General features: G+C 42.0%; 1 protein-coding gene across 2 annotated transcripts; it reads left to right on the top strand.

Moving 5' to 3' along the window:
- LOC110525398 (osteoclast-stimulating factor 1) lies at positions 1 to 17,425 on the top strand. Of its 2 annotated transcripts, none has more exons than XM_021605465.2 (10): positions 1 to 171; positions 3,609 to 3,655; positions 3,755 to 3,805; positions 4,084 to 4,147; positions 5,499 to 5,552; positions 5,788 to 5,895; positions 6,083 to 6,132; positions 9,399 to 9,477; positions 9,794 to 9,892; positions 16,397 to 17,425. In XM_021605465.2, the coding sequence occupies exons 1-10, from the start codon at positions 138 to 140 to the stop codon at positions 16,453 to 16,455; spliced, it is 645 nt and encodes a 214-aa protein (XP_021461140.1). In that variant the 5' UTR covers positions 1 to 137; the 3' UTR covers positions 16,456 to 17,425. The 2 variants fall into 2 exon arrangements, with proteins under 2 accessions (XP_021461140.1, XP_021461141.1); XM_021605466.2 differs by lacking the exon at positions 1 to 171 and adding an exon at positions 1,137 to 1,194.

Consider the following 17,425-nt stretch of genomic DNA (forward strand, 5'->3'; position numbering starts at 1 on the left):
CGCGTTGCTAGTTTTCCGCCTAGCTGGTTCTGTCAGTACTTCCTCATTGGAAGTAAGAAACTGCCTATTTTATTTTTGGACAATAAGCAACGTTTTCAGAATAAGAGAAGGCGTAGCTACGTTTTAAAAGTCTGAAGATGTCCAAACCGCCTCCCAAGCCAGCCAAACCAGGTAAGTATTTTATGATAATTAACTAACATTAGATAACTAGTCTTCCGCCTCATCAAGCAAGTGAAACCTAAACACCTAGGGTGTGTTCGTAAATTCAATCTGGATTGTGCTCTGGGCGTTCGTATATTCAGATTGTCTGTTCGTAAATTTAGAGCGTTTCGCTCTACACTGACACTGACTGGACTCTCTGGCCGAGGAGTAGGGTTGATCCGAGCGTTCTGACCTCACAGCGGAAGTCAAGCACGCAAGCTAACTGGCTAACGTTGGCTAGCTACTTCCAGACATATGAGAGAACACCTCACTGACAACTTTGCTCGCCCTAACTATCAGAGCTGGTTAGGCTGTTTTCATGTTATCCAGATCATTGGTGACTGTAACTGTTCTGCTGGCAACAATTTAATTACGCCTTTTCGCCGATGTTTACTGACACCTGACATTCAAGGGGTGTTGAGCGTTCGTAAATTCCTCAGTTATTCTTCGCACTGGCACATTCAGAGGAGGGTGTTCTGAAATCAGAGTAGATAGCCAGTGCGAATTTACCAACGAACCCCCTAGTGAGCGACCCAGCTAGTCAGCAAACGTTTGCTAGCAAATATGCTGGACCAGTTCTCATTTAATAATTGGACATTTCAAACGTCAGTGTCTCTGCACTCTTCTTATCGTGGTTGTTGTCGATCGTTATGTGCAAGTATGTGGCCGTGATGGTCTGAACTAATGTGACTTCCCCATTTCGAGTAGCTGATGAAATCTGGTTGCAGTGGCGGATTTATGTATGGGAGGAACTTGGTGCCTGCACCCCAAAAATCGGAATGGTGACATTTGCGAGATCGGTTTTCTATTGCTCATTTGCACATCACGTCAATTATATGTCACCGTGTGGGACCGTGGGACAATTAACCTTGGGGTGGGCGCCCTGATTCTAGTTTGTGAGTTAGGCAGGCTATTGCCTGATAAGGTTTCCCTCTTAGAAGTACGAGATGGAGCGGGGGTAGGTTGACCTCAGGACTCCACTGGACGCCGGAGGTAGGTGGAGCGATGGAATCAAATAGTGCAGCTCTAACTTTGTACAGTACTAATGCAATTAGTAATGCAATTATTTGTGCAATTTAGTTTGTTTTCTTGTTTATAGTGTAATAATCAGGTTCTCTAAGTGTGTTATTCAATTTGTGCAATTTAGTTTGTGTGTTTTTGTTAACAATAGGGTAATAGTGTAATAATTCAATTCTCTTTTTTTATTTGTATCTATACTACAACCTGTTACTACTTTTTGATCTTTCTTGAGTTATTTTTGTGTATATTTTTATATTTATATAGTTTTAAATGTTATTTATTTGTGGTGTTCCAAATGTCTGAACAAAATATAGTTAGTGCAGAATGGTTTATTTTTATTTTGTAATTTTTTACTTTTAGTTTATTTAGTAAATATTTTCTTAACTCTTTCCTGAACTGCACTGTTGGTTAAGGGCTTGTAAGTAAGCATTTCACCATAAGGTCTACACATATTGTATTCAGAGCATGCTCCACTCTCATGAAAAGCAAGAGCAGCAGCATCAATTATACCATTTCTCTCTCTTTCTCTACTGCAGCAGTTGCGTTCGGGAAATGCACAGGACCTTCTGGACAAGTTAATTAAAATTGCACATACCAGTGACAATTATATTAGATCCAACAGAGATCTTTGACATGATTTAGAATTCTAGATCTGGATCCGCTCAGGTCCTGGATCAGGTATTCATTCGGGTACAGGTGGCTCCATAAAGACCACTAGCTAAGAGTAGTGCGGGTGAGCTAGTCAGTACAGGCCCCAGAGTTTTCACAGAGGCAGGATGGGGCATGTAGGACCACAGTCACAGAACAGAGCAGGGTTTGTCTATTAACTAAACTGCACTGACTCACTGGAACACTGGAGTAGTATGTGGCTCAGTTAGGGTGTATGTAAAGAGAGGAAATCTCTCAAGGCTTGCATACCCCAGTGTTTTCAAGTAGCCAACTGATTCCCATTCAGCCTTTTTTGTGTTTTCTTATTGGACAAGTAGACCTACATGTATTGATCCCCTCCCTGTAACACCCAGTTTTGTGCCTAATGTACACAACCCTGGTTTTTCTGTGCCTATGAACTAGTTTAGCTTTCTCTCAACACCACTCTGGTCACATTCAACCCCTGGGATTGAGACAAGGCAGTACAGTATTTCTTCAGAGGCCCTCCGATCTTGTAGCCTTGGGTGTATGGACGAGGGCCAATGTCTGTTCACTGAGGATGGATCTGATAGAACATCTGTTGTTGAATAATGACATTTTCTGTAGTTAGAAACCGATAAGATTAGCATTCCTGCAACATTATTTTGATAAAATTTGATCTGAGAAATTTAGCTAATTGTTTACTTGCTTTATATTTAAATACTATTATTGGCATAGCTCATCCATATAAATACTGTGCATACCTTTAAAAAAAATGTCATACTGGACATTGCTTGTTCATTTATGTTTTTTTGTGTGATTTATTTGTGTATTAGTGTTGTACTGTTATTTACTGCACTGCTGGAGCTACATTGAACAAACATATAAACGCTACATCTAAAGTGTTGGTCCCATGTTTCATGAGCTGAAATAAAATGACCAAGAAATGTTCTATGCACAAAAAGCTTATTTCTTTAATTTTGTGCCCAAATTAGTTTATATCCCTGTTAGTGAGCATTTCTCATTTGCCAACATAATCCATCCACCTGACAGGTGTTCCTTGGCCTGCATACTCACTAGACATGTCACCCATTGAGCATGTTTGGGATGCTCTGGGTCAACGTGTAAGACATTGTGTTCCAGTTCATGCCAATATCCAGCAACTACGCACAGCTATTGAAGAGGAGTGGGACAACATTCCACAGGCCACAATCAACAGCCTGATCAACTCTATGCAAAGGAGATGTCTTGCTGCATGTGGCAAATGGTGGTCACACCCAGATGCCGACTGGTTTTCTGATCCACGGCCCTACTTTTCTTTTCAAGTATCTGTGACCAACCGATGCATATCTGTATTCCCAGTGATGTGCTTATCCATACATTAGGGCCTAATGTTTAAGGCAGCCTTCCACACCTCTGATTCAGAGGGGTTGGGTTAAATGCAGAAGACACATTTCAGTTGAATGTTGTACAACTGACTATGTATCCCCCTTTCCCTTTCATTCATTTATTTCAATTGACTTTCCTTATGAACTGTAACTGTAAAATCTTTGAAAATGTTACTTTTTTAATATTTTTGTTCAGTGTAGAAACAAACATGTGTATGCAACAAACGTTTTAATTTGATTGAATGTTTGTGATAGTCTGGTCCCAGGGTTCATTTTGTGCTGTATAGCCAACAATGAACAGGCAACGTTTGATGCACTGCACAGTTATATACATTCACACTAATGCCCGTTTCCCTCTCTGTTCTCTCATAGGCCAGGTCAAGGTGTTCCGAGCCATGTTCACCTTTGACCCTCGAACAGTGAGTGTTTCTTGTCCTATAGGTTGGTCTCGTCCCTCCACTCCACCTCACACCAATCCAAATTAAAGTTGGTGTTTGTTTTGATTTTTTTCTTTTCAGCCAGATGAGCTCTACTTTGAAGAAGGAGACATCTTGTATATCTCTGATACGGTCAGTTACTGTTAACATCCCTTTCCCTCCTCTTGTCCACTTTTCTCCCTTTCTCTCTTTTAGTCCCTAGTATAATTTCTTCTTTCTGTCTCTTTTGCCCTCTCTCTGTTTTGTTCTTTTTCTGTTTTCTTTACTCTTCATCCATCTCCCAATTTCTCTCGTCTTTCCCATATCCTGTTCGTTTTTCTTTCTCTCTGTCCGTCTTTTCTCTCACCTCAGAGATACTTGCTGCAATAATTCATTTCCACTGGCTCTCGCTGCCTGTCTATCATCCTTAGAGTGACAGCAATTGGTGGAAGGGGACCTGTAGGGGAAGGAATGGCCTCATCCCAAGCAATTATGGTGAGTAACTAAACCATAACACTCCATGTGATATTATTGCAAGTGGCATGCAGGGATTGACTTTTAAGGGTTACCCTATTGCTTGAGGTAAGTGGCCTGCGCAGTCACGCAAGTTGAGCCTGCTCTGTGGCTTCCCAATAGGGCAAGTGATATATACCTGTGTGTGTGGGTGAAAAATAGCCAGTGCTACTTTAACTTTTAATCTCTCGGGCAACCAAAAAAAGTATTCATGATCTCCAGCACCACTCCAACATCAACATATGTGAAAATGGCGCTTTTCTATATATTAAACTCAGCAAAAAAAAGAAACCTCCCTTTTTCAGGACCCTGTCTTTCAAAGATAATTAGTAAAAATCCAAATAACTTCACAGATCTATATTGTAAAGGGTTTAAACATTGTTTCCCATACTTGTTCAATGAACCATAAACAAGTAATGAACATGCACCTGTGGAACGGTCGTTAAGACACTAACAGCTTACAGATGGTAGGCAATTAAGGTCACAGTTGTGAAAATTTAGGACACTAAGGAGGCCTTTCTACTGACTCTGAAAAACACCAAAAGAAAGATGCCCTGGGTCCCTGCTCATCTGCGTGAACGTGCCTTAGGGATGCTGCAAAGGGGCATGACAGGAATGTCAGTGTTCTGCCATGGCCAGCGAAGAGCCCGGATCTCAATCCCATTTAGCACGTCTGGGACCTGTTGGATCTGAGGGTGAGGGCTAGGGCCATTCCCCCCAGAAATGTCTGGGAATTTGCAGGTGCCTTGGTGGAAGAGTGGGGTAACATCTCACAGCAAGAACTGGCAAATCTGGTGCATTCCATGATGAGGAGAGCGCTGCAATACTTAATGCAGCTGGTGGCGACACCAGGTACTGACTTAATTTTGATTTTGGCCCCCGCTTTGTTCAGGGACGCATTAATCCATTTCTGTTAGTCAAATGTCTGTGGAACTTGTTCAGTTTGTCTGTTGTTGAATCTTATGTTCATACAACTATTTACACATGTTCAGTTTGCTGAAAATAAACGCAGTTGACAGTGAGGACGTTTCTTTTTTTTTTTTTGAGTTTAGTAAAATAAGTGTTTCCAATGACATCAGCCAATTAGAAGGCAATGTCTACTCTATTGGTCAAAATTACCTGATACACACACTTATCTTCATCTGTAATTTTTACTTCAAAACATAGAAATGTACAATTTTCTCATACTGTATGTTGGTGCTGGAGATGATAAATATGAAGTTGAAAAATTGTGAAGTTTCTCTTTTAATAGCTCCATCTCCTTACTAAGGCTTTCATAGAAGCATGGTGCTCTGTTGAAATCCCATTCTGCTCTGACTTCCTCAACCTACAGTGGCCGAGCAGGCGGAGTCCATTGACAACCCAATGCATGAAGCAGCTAAACGAGGTGAGGGACCAAAAGAATCCTGCTGCGTCACTCACTCTTCCCCATGCACTGCACCACCAATCATCTTAAACTATGGAATCGTCCTATAACAAACTATACATTTTTCTTCATATTGATTGTTTGTTTGCTCTACACTTTCTGTAACCTGTATGAATATGAATGGTATACTCTAGCTTTTTGGGGGGGGGGGGGGTGTGTGTGTGTGTTTGCATTATTGCTTGTTTGTGTGACGCAGGGAATCTGAGTTGGCTGAGGGAGTGTCTGGAGAACAAAGTGGGAATTAATGGACTGGACAAAGCTGGGAATACTGCCCTCTACTGGGGATGTCATGGAGGACACAAAGGTAACAGATCATCTACAACACACATACCACTGCTCTCATTGACTGTATACAGAATGTACAGACACGTGCCTCAACGAAATCACACATTCAGCTTTGTTTCTTGAATGACAGGGCAAATGCATGTCAGCCCACACACACACACTGCAGTGAGATGTATGTCAATGTTGTGTTGTCATTTTTGTGACAGATGTGGTGGAGATCTTGCTGGGGCAGTCTAACGTGGAGTTGAACCAGCAGGTGAGAAGAACAGTTGAACATTTTGTAAAAGGCTGTTTCAAACAAATATGATTACATTTGAGTTATTTAGCAGAAGTTCTTATCCAGAATAACTCACAGGAGCAATTAAGGTTACGTACCTAGCTCAATGTCATAACTTTTTTTTTCTTCACCTAGTCGGCTCGGGTGTTCAAAACAGCAACTTTTCAAATCAAATTCTATTGGTCACATACACATGGTTAGCAGATGTTAATGCGAGTGTAGCGAAATGCTTGTGCTTCTATTTCCGACCATGCAGTAATATCTAACAATTTCACAACTACCTTTTACACACAAGTGTAAAGGAATGAATAACAATATGTACACATAAATATATTGCTGAGCGATGGCCGAACGGCATAGGCAAGATGCAGTGGATGGTATAGAGTACAGTATATGCATATGAGATGAGTAATGTAGGGTATGTAAACATTATATAAAGTGGCATTGTTTAATGTGACTAGTGATACATTTATTACATCCAATTTTTAATTATTAAAGTGGCTAGAGATTTGAGTCAGTATGTTGGCAGCAGCAACTCGATGTTAGTGATTAACAGTCTGATGGCCTTGAGATAGAAGCTGTCTCTCGGTCCCAGCTTTGATGCACCTGTACTGACCTCGCCTTCTGGATGGTAGCGGGGTGAACAGGCAGTGGCTCGGGTGGTTGTTGTCCTTGATGATCTTTTTGGCCTTCCTGTAACATCGGGTGGTGTAGGTGTCCTGGAGGGCAGGTAGTTTGCCCCCGGTGATGTGTTGTGCAGACCTCACTACCCTCTGGAGAGCCTTACGGTTGTGGGCGGAGCAGTTGCCGTACCAGGCGGTGATGCTCTCGATTATGCATCTGTAAAAGTTTGAGTATTTTGGTGACAAGCGCTGTTGTGCCTTCTTCATCACGCTGTCTTTGTGGGTGGACCATTTGAGTTTGTCTGTGGTGTGTACGCCGAGGAACTTAAAACTTTATACCTTCACTACTGTCCCGTCGATGTGGATAGGGGGGTGCTCCCTCTGCTGTTTCCTGAAGTCCACGATCATCTCCTTTGTTTTGTTGATTTTGAGTGTGAGGTTATTTTCCTGACAGCACACTCCGAGGGCCCTCACCTCCTCCCTGTAGGCCTTCTCGTCGTTGTTGGTAATCAAGCCTACCACTGTAATGTCGTCTGCAAACTTCATGATTGAGTTGGAGGCGTGCATGGCCACGCAGTCATGGGTGAACAGGGAGTACAGGAGAATGCACCCTTCCTACCCTCACCACCTGGGGGCATCCCATCAGGAAGTCCAGGACCCAGTTGCACAGGGCGGGGTTGAGACCCAGGGTCTCAAGCTTAATTACGAGTTTGGAGGGTACTATGGTGTTAAATGCTGAGCTGTTGTCTGGTAGAATTCTGTTCATAGGTATTCCTCTTGTCCAGATGGGTTAGGGCAGTGTGATTGCGTCGTCTGTGGACCGATTGGGGCGGTACGCAAATTGGAGTGGGTCTAGGTGATATGGTCCTTGACTAGTCTCTCAAAGCACTTCATGATGACTGAAGTGAGTGCTACAGTGCGATAGTCATTTAGCTCAGTTACCTTAGCTTTCTTGGGAACAGGAACAATGGTGGCTCTCTTGAAGCATGTGGGAACAGCAGACTGGGATGGGGATTGATTATGTCCGTAAACACACCAGCCAGCTGGTCTGCGCATGCTCTGAGGATGCAGCTAGGGATGCCGTCTGGGCCGGCAGCCTTGTGAGGGTTTAACACGTTTAAATGTTTTACTCACTTTGGCTGCGGTGAAGGAGAGCCCGCAGGTTTTGGTAGCGGGCCGTGTCAGTGGCACTGTATTGTCCTCAAAGCGAGCAAAGAAGTTGTTTAGTTCGTTTTCAGTTTCTGGCCCAATGCTCTTATCCGCTTGGCTACCTGCCGGCCAACATTGATAGTGTTTTTAAAGCCTGATTGGTTGTATGCAATTGATAGCATATTTAGTCTAAACGCGCTAGGCTCTATTTAGGCTCTTAAAGGAATAATCCACTCAACCTAAAATTCCTACGATTTACATTGTTAAATAATGCAAATATGTGAGAACAATATGTTGTGAAAAATGTTTGCATTTTGTTGTTATAATAAATTAGGAAGTTGTTGTGGAAATCTGTGGCGCTCAAGTTGACTACAAACCCCACAATACAATGCTCTTTAGAAAGGCTAGGTGGCTGGCTGGCTAGCTAGGTAGCTAGTTAAACTTAGCTACACACTATACTGCAAAAGTTGATATCAGCATTTGAAGTAATTAGGTAGTTGGAAAGGCCCTGAAACAAACTGCACTATCAATTTAGGAGGTAGCCTACAATGACACCATGTTCAACCCGGTTGAGATCGCATTTCTAGGTCAAAGCTGTGTGAGTTGGGTTGATATGGCAACGGGCAAGGGCACTGCAAGCAGGGTGACGAGAGAAGATAAACTCTTTTGCGCCATGCTAGTTGAAAGAACAAAGGATATTAATCTGGCAACACTTTGAGGACATTTGAACAAAATATATACTTTGTCATGATTACATGGACAGATGGATATGTTCTAGACAAGTATGCCCATAACATCTATTGGCTTATTTGGCGATCTGGAGTGCATGTAATTGTTTTAAAAGCATTAGTTTATCTCTAGTGACAAGAACATTATCATGATTAAGTATCACGTCACATTTAAATCTAGGACTAGATTAAAGTTCAGAACTAAACTTAGTGTTTTTTTTTTTTTTTTTTTTGCTTTTGTATTTCCACCCCTTGGGAGAGGCAAAAGTCGAGAGCCATGCGTCCTTCGAAACACAACCCAACCAAGCCGCTCTGCTTCTTGACACAATGCCCATTTAGCCAAGAAGCCAGCCTCACCAATGTGTCGGAGGAAACACCGTACACCTGGCAACCGTGTCAGCGTGCACTGTGCCCGGCCCGCCACAGGAGTCGCTAGTGCGCATTGGGACAAGGATATCCCTGCCGGCCGAAGACGCTGGGCCAATTGTGCGCCGCCTCATAGGTCTCCGGGTCGTGGCCGGCTGCGACAGAGCCTGGACTCGAACCCAGAATCTCTAGGTGGCACAGCAAGCACTGCGATGCAGTGCCTTTAGGCCACTGTGCCACTCAGGAGGCCCCTTTTAAAAAAAAGTGTTTCAATGGAGATTCTCTATTGAGCAATCATTTTATGTCCATATATGATGAGACTTATGCTACGATGTGGGTATGGTCTGATTAACATGTGGGCTGTTTTGTTCTCCTGCAGAATAAACTGGGAGACACTGCATTGCATGCTGCCGCCTGGAAGGGATACTCGGACATAGTAGAGATGTTACTGAATAAGAGTGAGTCCATCTTTCTGTTTCAAGTTACCTTTTTTTTGTGCTCTAACCAGTTTAATTTCCTATCTCTGTGTGTATGAGCCAGGGTTGGGGTAAATTCACATAGAAGTTGGTCAATTCAGGAAATGATATGAATTTTAAATATTAAAATGACACGCATACCTTTTCAATTGATTGACAAAATAATTGTAGCATTTTTTTAGTTCCGGAATTGACTGACTTCCATTTCAAATTGACCACAACCCTGGTATGAGCATGTCTGGTTATTTTGTGTGTTTCTCATCTTTTATCTTTGTTTATTTCTGTCTTTGTGTTTCAGATGCCAGGATGGATATTAAGAACAATGAGAAGAAGCTGGCTCTGGAGATGGCCACCAATGCCCAGTGCGCCTCGCTCATTAAGAGGAAACAAGGAGGCAGTGAGTCATTTAGGCCAGAAGATGGAGGCCTTACGCAATCTTTGGTCGGTTTCCCGGACACAGACAAAAGCCCTAGTCCCATAACTCAAAAGCACTTTCAATGGAGAATCTCTATTGCACATGTTCTTAGTCCAGGACCAGGCTTAATCTGTTTCCGGAAAACTGACCCTTATTTTCACAGTCGACTGATCAATGTCATTGACTGTTAAACTTGTTATGGCTGCAATCCCACTAACGGGAGAAATGTCATCAACAACCGCTGAATTGCATAGCGCTACATACAATAAATATTACTAAAAATATTTATATTCATGAAATCACAAGTGCAATATAGGAAAACACAGTTTAGCATTTTGTTAATCCACCTGTCGTGTCAGATTTTGAAATGATGCTTTACAGCGAAAGCAATCCAAGCGTTTGTGTAAGTTTATCGATCGCACGATAAAACATTAAGTACACTTAGCATCAGGTAGCTCGGTCACGAAAATCAGAAAGGCAATCAAATTAATCGTTTACCTTTGATGATCTTCAGATGTTTTCACTCACGAGACTCCCAGTTACACAACAAATGTTCCTTTTGTTCCATAAAGATTATTTTTATATCCAAAATACCTCTGTTTGTTTGGCGCGTTATGTTCAGAAATCCACAGGAAAGAGCAGTCACGACAACGCAGACGAAAATTCCAAATAGTTTCCATAATGTCCACAGAAACATGTCAAACATTTTTTATAATCAATCCTCAGGTTGTTTTTAAAATATCTAATCGATAATATATCAACCGCAACTGTCTTTCACAGTAGGAGAGGGAAAAGCAATACCTATCCAAACTCTGTTGCGTGAGCAAAACTCATGTGACCAGTTGACGCGATGTTATCGTTCTGGCTCATTTTTCAAAATAAAAGCCTGAAACTATGTCTGAAGACTGTCGACACCTTGAGGAAGCGATAGGAAAAGGAATCTGGTTCATATCCCTTTAAATCCAGCAAGGGAGGCTGGAATGGAACATGGAGTTTTCAAAATAGAAGCCACTTCCTGTTTTGATTTTCCTTAGGGTTTCACCTGCAATATCAGTTATGTTATACTCACAGACAATATTTTGACAGTTTTGGAAACTTTAGAGTGTTTTCTATCCAATACTAATAATAATATGCATATATTAGCGACTGAGGAGCTGGCCGTTTACAATGGGCACATTTTCATCCAAGCTACTCAATACTGCCCCTGCAGCCATAAAAAGTTAATAAGCATTTCTCATTTAGACAATTTTGTATATACAATACCAGTCGAAAGTTTTGACACACCTACTCATTGAAGGGTTTTAATTTATTTGTACTTTTTTCCACGTTGTTGAATAATTTTGATGTCTTCACTATTATAAAATAACACATGGAATCATGTAGTAACCAAAAAAGTGTTAAACAAATCTAAATATATTTGAGATGCTTCAAAGTAGCCACTCTTTGCCTTGATGACAGCTTTGCACACTCTTGGCATTCTCTCAACCAGCTTCACCAGGAATGCTTTTCCAACCGTCTTGAAGGAGTTCCCACATATGCTGAGCATTTGTTGGCTACTTTTCCTTCACTCTGCGGTCCATCTCAGCCCAAATCATCTCAAAATCTTTGGGTGATTGTAGAGGCCAGGTCATCTGATCCAGCACTCCATCACTCTCCTTCTTGGTCAAATAGCCCTTACACAGCCTGGAGTTGTTGGGTCATTGTCCTGTTGAAAACGAATGATAGTCCCACTCAGCGCAAACCAGATGGGACGGTGTATCGCTGCAGAATGCTGTGGTAGCCATGCTGGATAAGTGTGCCTTGAATTCTAAATAAATCAGACAGTGTCACCAGCAAAGCTCCATCACACCACCTCCATTCTTCATGGTGGGAACCACTGTTGTGATGTTGTATTGATTGATGTGACAACTGCTTTTCATCAAATGATTAACTGTTTTTAATTACGTGATTAAATTAAATCGGGTAATTATTAACTCAGTAACCTGGGGCATCATGGGATAGTTTGGCTTTGAGTTTCTATTTCCCAAATCAACTCAATATCAGAATATCGATTTTACAGCAGTCGCTAATTCATTTCCTCTGTCTCATTCTGATCGTCACATAATCCGTCAATCTGCACTAACCCGCGTCCCACTAAATAAGTTCGTACCACACCAACTGAGATGATTATTAATTTACTAGAAGCTAAAATGATACACAGTCTAGACTATTGATTAGAACTTAGTACAATGAACAGGTCCCTAGTGGGCCAATATGAGTTACACAAAATGGGGATTTCAAAAGAGAAAGAAAAGCAAACTTGGGTACATTTTGTAAACTTTGCTTATTTTAAACGTAACCTTGCCCCGAACTGCTGCTCTTATGGGTCAGAATATAATGATGTAATTACGTGTCGAAGGTCTCCGATGGGGTGTCTCTTTGTGGACCAGGTTTGCCTTCTCCTCTGACGACACATCTTTGGTTACCGGGTGTACGAGGTCCTCACGATGTCAGTGTCCTTTGTCTTAGTGATCCGTTTCCTCGCCCTTGTTCTGAAAGAGGGGTTTTCTGAGGACGGCTAATCAGCCATATAGGTGGTTCCAGCGTGGGAATGAAAGCAGTGTAGACACACGATTCCTTGGAGAGAATAACCGGGTGGTGCTGCTTGAATTCACCCTCTTAGACACAGCTACTCATCCGTAGCATAGATTGTTAAAAGGTTCCTTTGTCTTCAACCTTGTGTTGTGTTTTGGGGTTACAACTAATTGGACCTTGGCTGCAGCTCGTGGTCACCTAGTCATAATTCTTAACTCACATGTTTTATACCCTTTGGTCAGAAATGGGCATTTCCACCTTTTAGGGCAAGTTCTCTGTGCATAACTTGTTACGAGGCAAGGTCTGGATTTTACTCCGATCCAATTTAGACAACTAACTTCACATTTCATCTTTACAAAAACATTCACTTTGATCTGGACATTTTCCACACAATGTACATATTGTGAAAACTCTTCAAGTTATATTTTTTTCGTTATAACGTCGTCATTTAACTTTTAATAACATAACAAAAACGACATTCATTTTCATATTCCATCTATCGTCATTACTACTATTTTGGCTGACGAAACATAGTCCCAAAGTCTATTTTATTGCATGTTTCTGTTCTGTAGGTTCTCCATAGGCCTAGCATACATTCCATTCCTCCACAGTGCGAGGACAAAGGGATTTTGTCTGCTGCCTTAAGATTTAAAATGGGCATGAGATGTTAAAAAAACAACAAAAAAAACACCTCCATACTTCTCGATCTCTCCCCCTCTGGCGGGTGAGAGATATGTCTCTTGTAGGAGTGTAGTCCACGGTAACTTGACCTGAACAGGCCAGTCATGACACCACACATTCGTTTACCAACTCTGCATCTCATAGAGACACAGCGTTTGGAACCGAAAATCTCAAATTTGGACTCATCAGACCTAAGGACAGATTTCCACCGGTCTAATGTCCATTGATTGTGTTTCCTGGCCCAAGCAAGTCTCCTTCTTCTTATTGGTGTCCTTTAGTAGTGGTTTCTTTGCAGCAATTTGACCACGAAGGCCTGATTCCCACAGTCACCTCTGAACAGCTGATGTTGAGATGTCTGTTATTTGAACTCTGAAGCATTTATTTGGGCTGCAATTTCTGAGGTTGGTAACTCTTAACTTATTCTCTGCAGCAGAGGTAACTCTGGGTCTTCATTTACTGAGAGCCAGTTTCATCATAGTGCTTGATGGTTTTTACGACTGAAACTTTCAAAGCTCTTGAAATGCTCTTGATTGAATGACCTTCATGTCTTAAAGTAATGATGGACTGTCGTTTCTGTCTGTTTATTTGTGCTATTCCTGCCATAATATGGACTTGGTCTTTTACCAAATAGGGCTATCTTCTGTATACTACCCCTACTTTGTAACAACACAACTGATTGGCTCAAATGCATTAAGGAAAGAAATTCCACAAATGAACTTAACACACGGCACCCCTGTAAATTGAAATGCATTCCAGGTGACTACTTCATGAAGCTGGTTGAGAAAATGCCACGAGTGTGCAAAGCTATCATCCAGGCAAAGGGTGGTTACTTTGAAGAATCTCAAATATACACTTTTTTGGTTACCACATGTTTCCATATGTATTATTTCATAGTTTAGATGTCCTCACTAAATCAAATCAAATGTATTTATATAGCCCTTCGTACATCAGCTGATATCTTAAAGTGCTGTACAGAAACCCAGCGAAAAAACCCCAAACAGCAAGCAATGCAGGTGTAGAAGCACGGTGGCTAGGAAAAACTCCCTAGAAAGGCCAAAACCTAGGAAGAAACCTAGAGAGGAACCAGGCTATGAGGGGTCGCCAGTCCTCTGCTGGCTGTGCCGGGTGGAGATTATAACAGAACATGGCCAAGATGTTAAAATGTTCATAAATGACCAGCATGGTCCAATAATAATAATCACAGTAGTTGTCGAGGGTGCAGCAAGTCAGCACCTCAGGAGTAAATGTCAGTTGGCTTTTCATAGCCGATCATTAAGAGTATCTCTACCGCTCCTGCTGTCTCTAGAGAGTTGAAAACAGCAGGTCTGGGACAGGTAGCACGTTCAGTGAACAGGTCAGGATTCCATAGCCGCAGGCAGAACAGTTGAAACTGGAGCAGCAGCACAGCCAGGTGGACTGGGGACAGCAAGGAGTCATCATGCCAGGTAGTCCTGAGGCATGGTCCTAGGACTCAGGTCCTCCGAGAGAGAAAGAGAGAATTAGAGAGAGCATACTTAAATTCATTATTATTCTACAATGTAAGTAGGTGTGTCCAAACTTTTGACTGGTACTGTACATACATACGGTGCATTCGGAAAGTATTCAGACCCCCTGACTTTTTCCACATTAAGTTACAGCCTTTTTCTAAAATTGATTAAAATAGTTTTTTACAAATTCTTATTTACAATGACTGCCTATGAACGTGGGTTAACTGCCTTGTTCAGGGGCAGAACGACAGATCTTTTTACCTTGTCAGCTCTGGGATTCGATCTAGCAACCTTTTGGTGACTGGCCCAACACTAGGCTTACCTGCCGCCCCACAGTCTTCTTGGGTATGACGCTACAAGCTTGGGGAGTTTCTCCTATTCTCTGCAGATCCTCAAGCTCTGACAGGTTGGATGGGGAGTGTCGCTGCACAGCTATTTTCAAGGAAATTCAGAGACCTGTCCCAAAGCCACTCCCGCGTTGTCTTGGCTGTGTGTTTAGGGTCGTTGTCCTGTTGGAAGGTGAACCTTTGCCCCAGTCAGGTCCTGAGCACTGGAGTAGGTTTTCATCAAGGATCTCTGTACTTTGCTCCGTTCATCTTCCTCTCGATCCTGACTAGTCTCCCAGTCCCTGCTGCTGAAAACCATTCTAACACCATGATGCTGCCACCATCATGCTTCACCGTAGGGATGATGCCAAGTTTCCTACATGTTTGGCATTCATGCCAAACAGTTCAATCTTGTTTTCATCAGACCAGAGAATTGTTTCTCATGGTCTGAGAGTGCCAAAAGGCACCTAATGCAAACTCCAAGCAGACTATCATGTGCCTTTTACTAAGGAGTGGCTTCTGGTTGGGCCACTCTACCATAAAGGCCTGATTGGTGGAGTGCTGCAGAGATGGTTGTCCTTCTGGAAGGTTCTCTGATCTCCACAGAGGAGCTCTGTCAGTGACCATTTGGGTTCTTGGTCACCTCTCTGACCAAGGCCCTTCTCCCGATTGCTCAGTTTGGCCGGGAGGCCATCTCTAGGAAGAGTCTTGATGGTTCCAAACTTCTTTTCATTTAATACTGACTGAGCCCACTGTGTTTTGGGGGACCTTCAATGCTGCAGACATGTTCTTTCCACAAAACTGTGCCCTGACACAAGCCTGTCTCGGAGCTGTATGGACAATTCCTTCAACCTGATGGCTTGGTTTTTTGGTTTTTGGTCTGACATGTACTGTCAACTGTGGGACCTTACATAGACAGGTGTGTGCCTTTTCAAATCATGTCCAATCAATTGAATTTACTGCAGGTGGACTCCAAGTTGTAGAAACATCTCAAGGATGATCAATGGAAACAGGATGCACCTGAGCTCAATTGTCTCATAGCAAATGGTCTGAATACTTATGCAAATAAGGTATTTGTTTAATTAGCAAACATTTCTAAACCTGTTTTTGCTTAGTCATTATGGGGCATTGTGTGTAGATTGATGAGGAAAATGCTTTATTTTATTTTAGAATAAGGCAGTAACAAAATGTGGAGAAAGGGTCTGAATACTTTCCGAATGCACTGTATTTCAGTAACACTACTAAGAATGCAAGATGCCAAAGCGAGGAACCCCCAATAAAGAACTGTCCAGTCCACACTGGAACATAGTTGTACTTTGGGGTCATGAGAGGAAATGTTTTAATTCCATTAAATGTAATTGAATCTCTTGGAAGTGTTACTGGCCTCAGCTCTTCCTTCCTATTTTGTTTTATTACAGATATCACACGTACACACAGCAATGCCGATGAGTACCTTGACGATGAAGATTCTGACTGATTGCCATCTTCGGAGTGGGCTGTCTCATGGGGTTTGGGGGTTGCAGTATGTGGGACATAAATAGCTTGGTGGGGGGGATAGATTCCAATTTTTACACATTTTATCCTAACATCTGTTCATAGAATGGTAAACAAAAGTAATATATTTCATAATGTGATGGGAACATGGAATTTTTAAAACCTTAGGGCCTTGGTGAGGCCATGGGGTCGAGAAGGGAGAGATGTTGTCTTTATAATTTAGACGATCGAGGGTTCCACTTGCTGCATCTCCGGGTGAGTCTGTGATTGCTAACATCAGAGAGGTTGAAACCGAGAGCTGGACCAATAAGCCTCTCACATTAAAGGTGGTCTGAACTTACATTGCAGGTGTGGCAGGAAGTGACCACGTGTTGAGTCTCTGGGTTTATTTATCTCTGGCGCTAGTAAACAATGGCTCGCACGATACTGGAATTAGGCTATTGACATACTTTCCTCTGCTTTGTTTGTTTACAGTTAACGTCATGCTGAAAGTAACTTAATGGAGTCGTAATGCATATGCAATGATGGTCTGTCAATGCATTTTCTGCATTGTCAAATGTGAACATTTACTGTCAACAATCATGCCATCACTCATGGAATATGGTAATATTAGGTGTGCTGTTCAAAACATTTCCTTCAACATATATCTTCTCTTCCCTGGGCATTTGGAAAGTGCCACTGTATTTTCTCAATTTCCTTTCTATTCCTCTTCATTTGTTGTTGTTCGTCACCGACCGCTGCGCCATTGTTAAAAGATAAGTCTCTAAAAGTGCCTAATGAAGCCGTAAAGATTGAGTTTGTCTACAGATATTCATGTGATTGCAAGTGTATGTGAATGAGTCGCCTGATCTGATGTCTTTCATAAAGATGTTTTCATCATTGTTGATTTTATTTTTGTCTAACTGCTTTGTCTGTCCTGTCAAAACTATGCAATAAAAAAGTTTATCTAATAA

Source organism: Oncorhynchus mykiss, chromosome 6, assembly GCF_013265735.2.
Source record: "Oncorhynchus mykiss isolate Arlee chromosome 6, USDA_OmykA_1.1, whole genome shotgun sequence".
In the NCBI taxonomy this organism is placed as follows: domain Eukaryota; kingdom Metazoa; phylum Chordata; class Actinopteri; order Salmoniformes; family Salmonidae; genus Oncorhynchus; species Oncorhynchus mykiss.

What these genes read in the sequence shown, in the direction of transcription:
- LOC110525398 (XM_021605465.2), top strand. Translation starts at nt 138, where the DNA reads ATGTCCAAACCGCCTCCCAAGCCAGCCAAACCAG. An exon ending in TCACCTTTGACCCTCGAACA is followed by an intron (nt 3,656 to 3,754) that starts GTGAGTGTTTCT and finishes TTTTCTTTTCAG; the next exon opens with CCAGATGAGCTCTACTTTGA. An exon ending in ATGTCATGGAGGACACAAAG is followed by an intron (nt 5,896 to 6,082) that starts GTAACAGATCAT and finishes TTTTTGTGACAG; the next exon opens with ATGTGGTGGAGATCTTGCTG.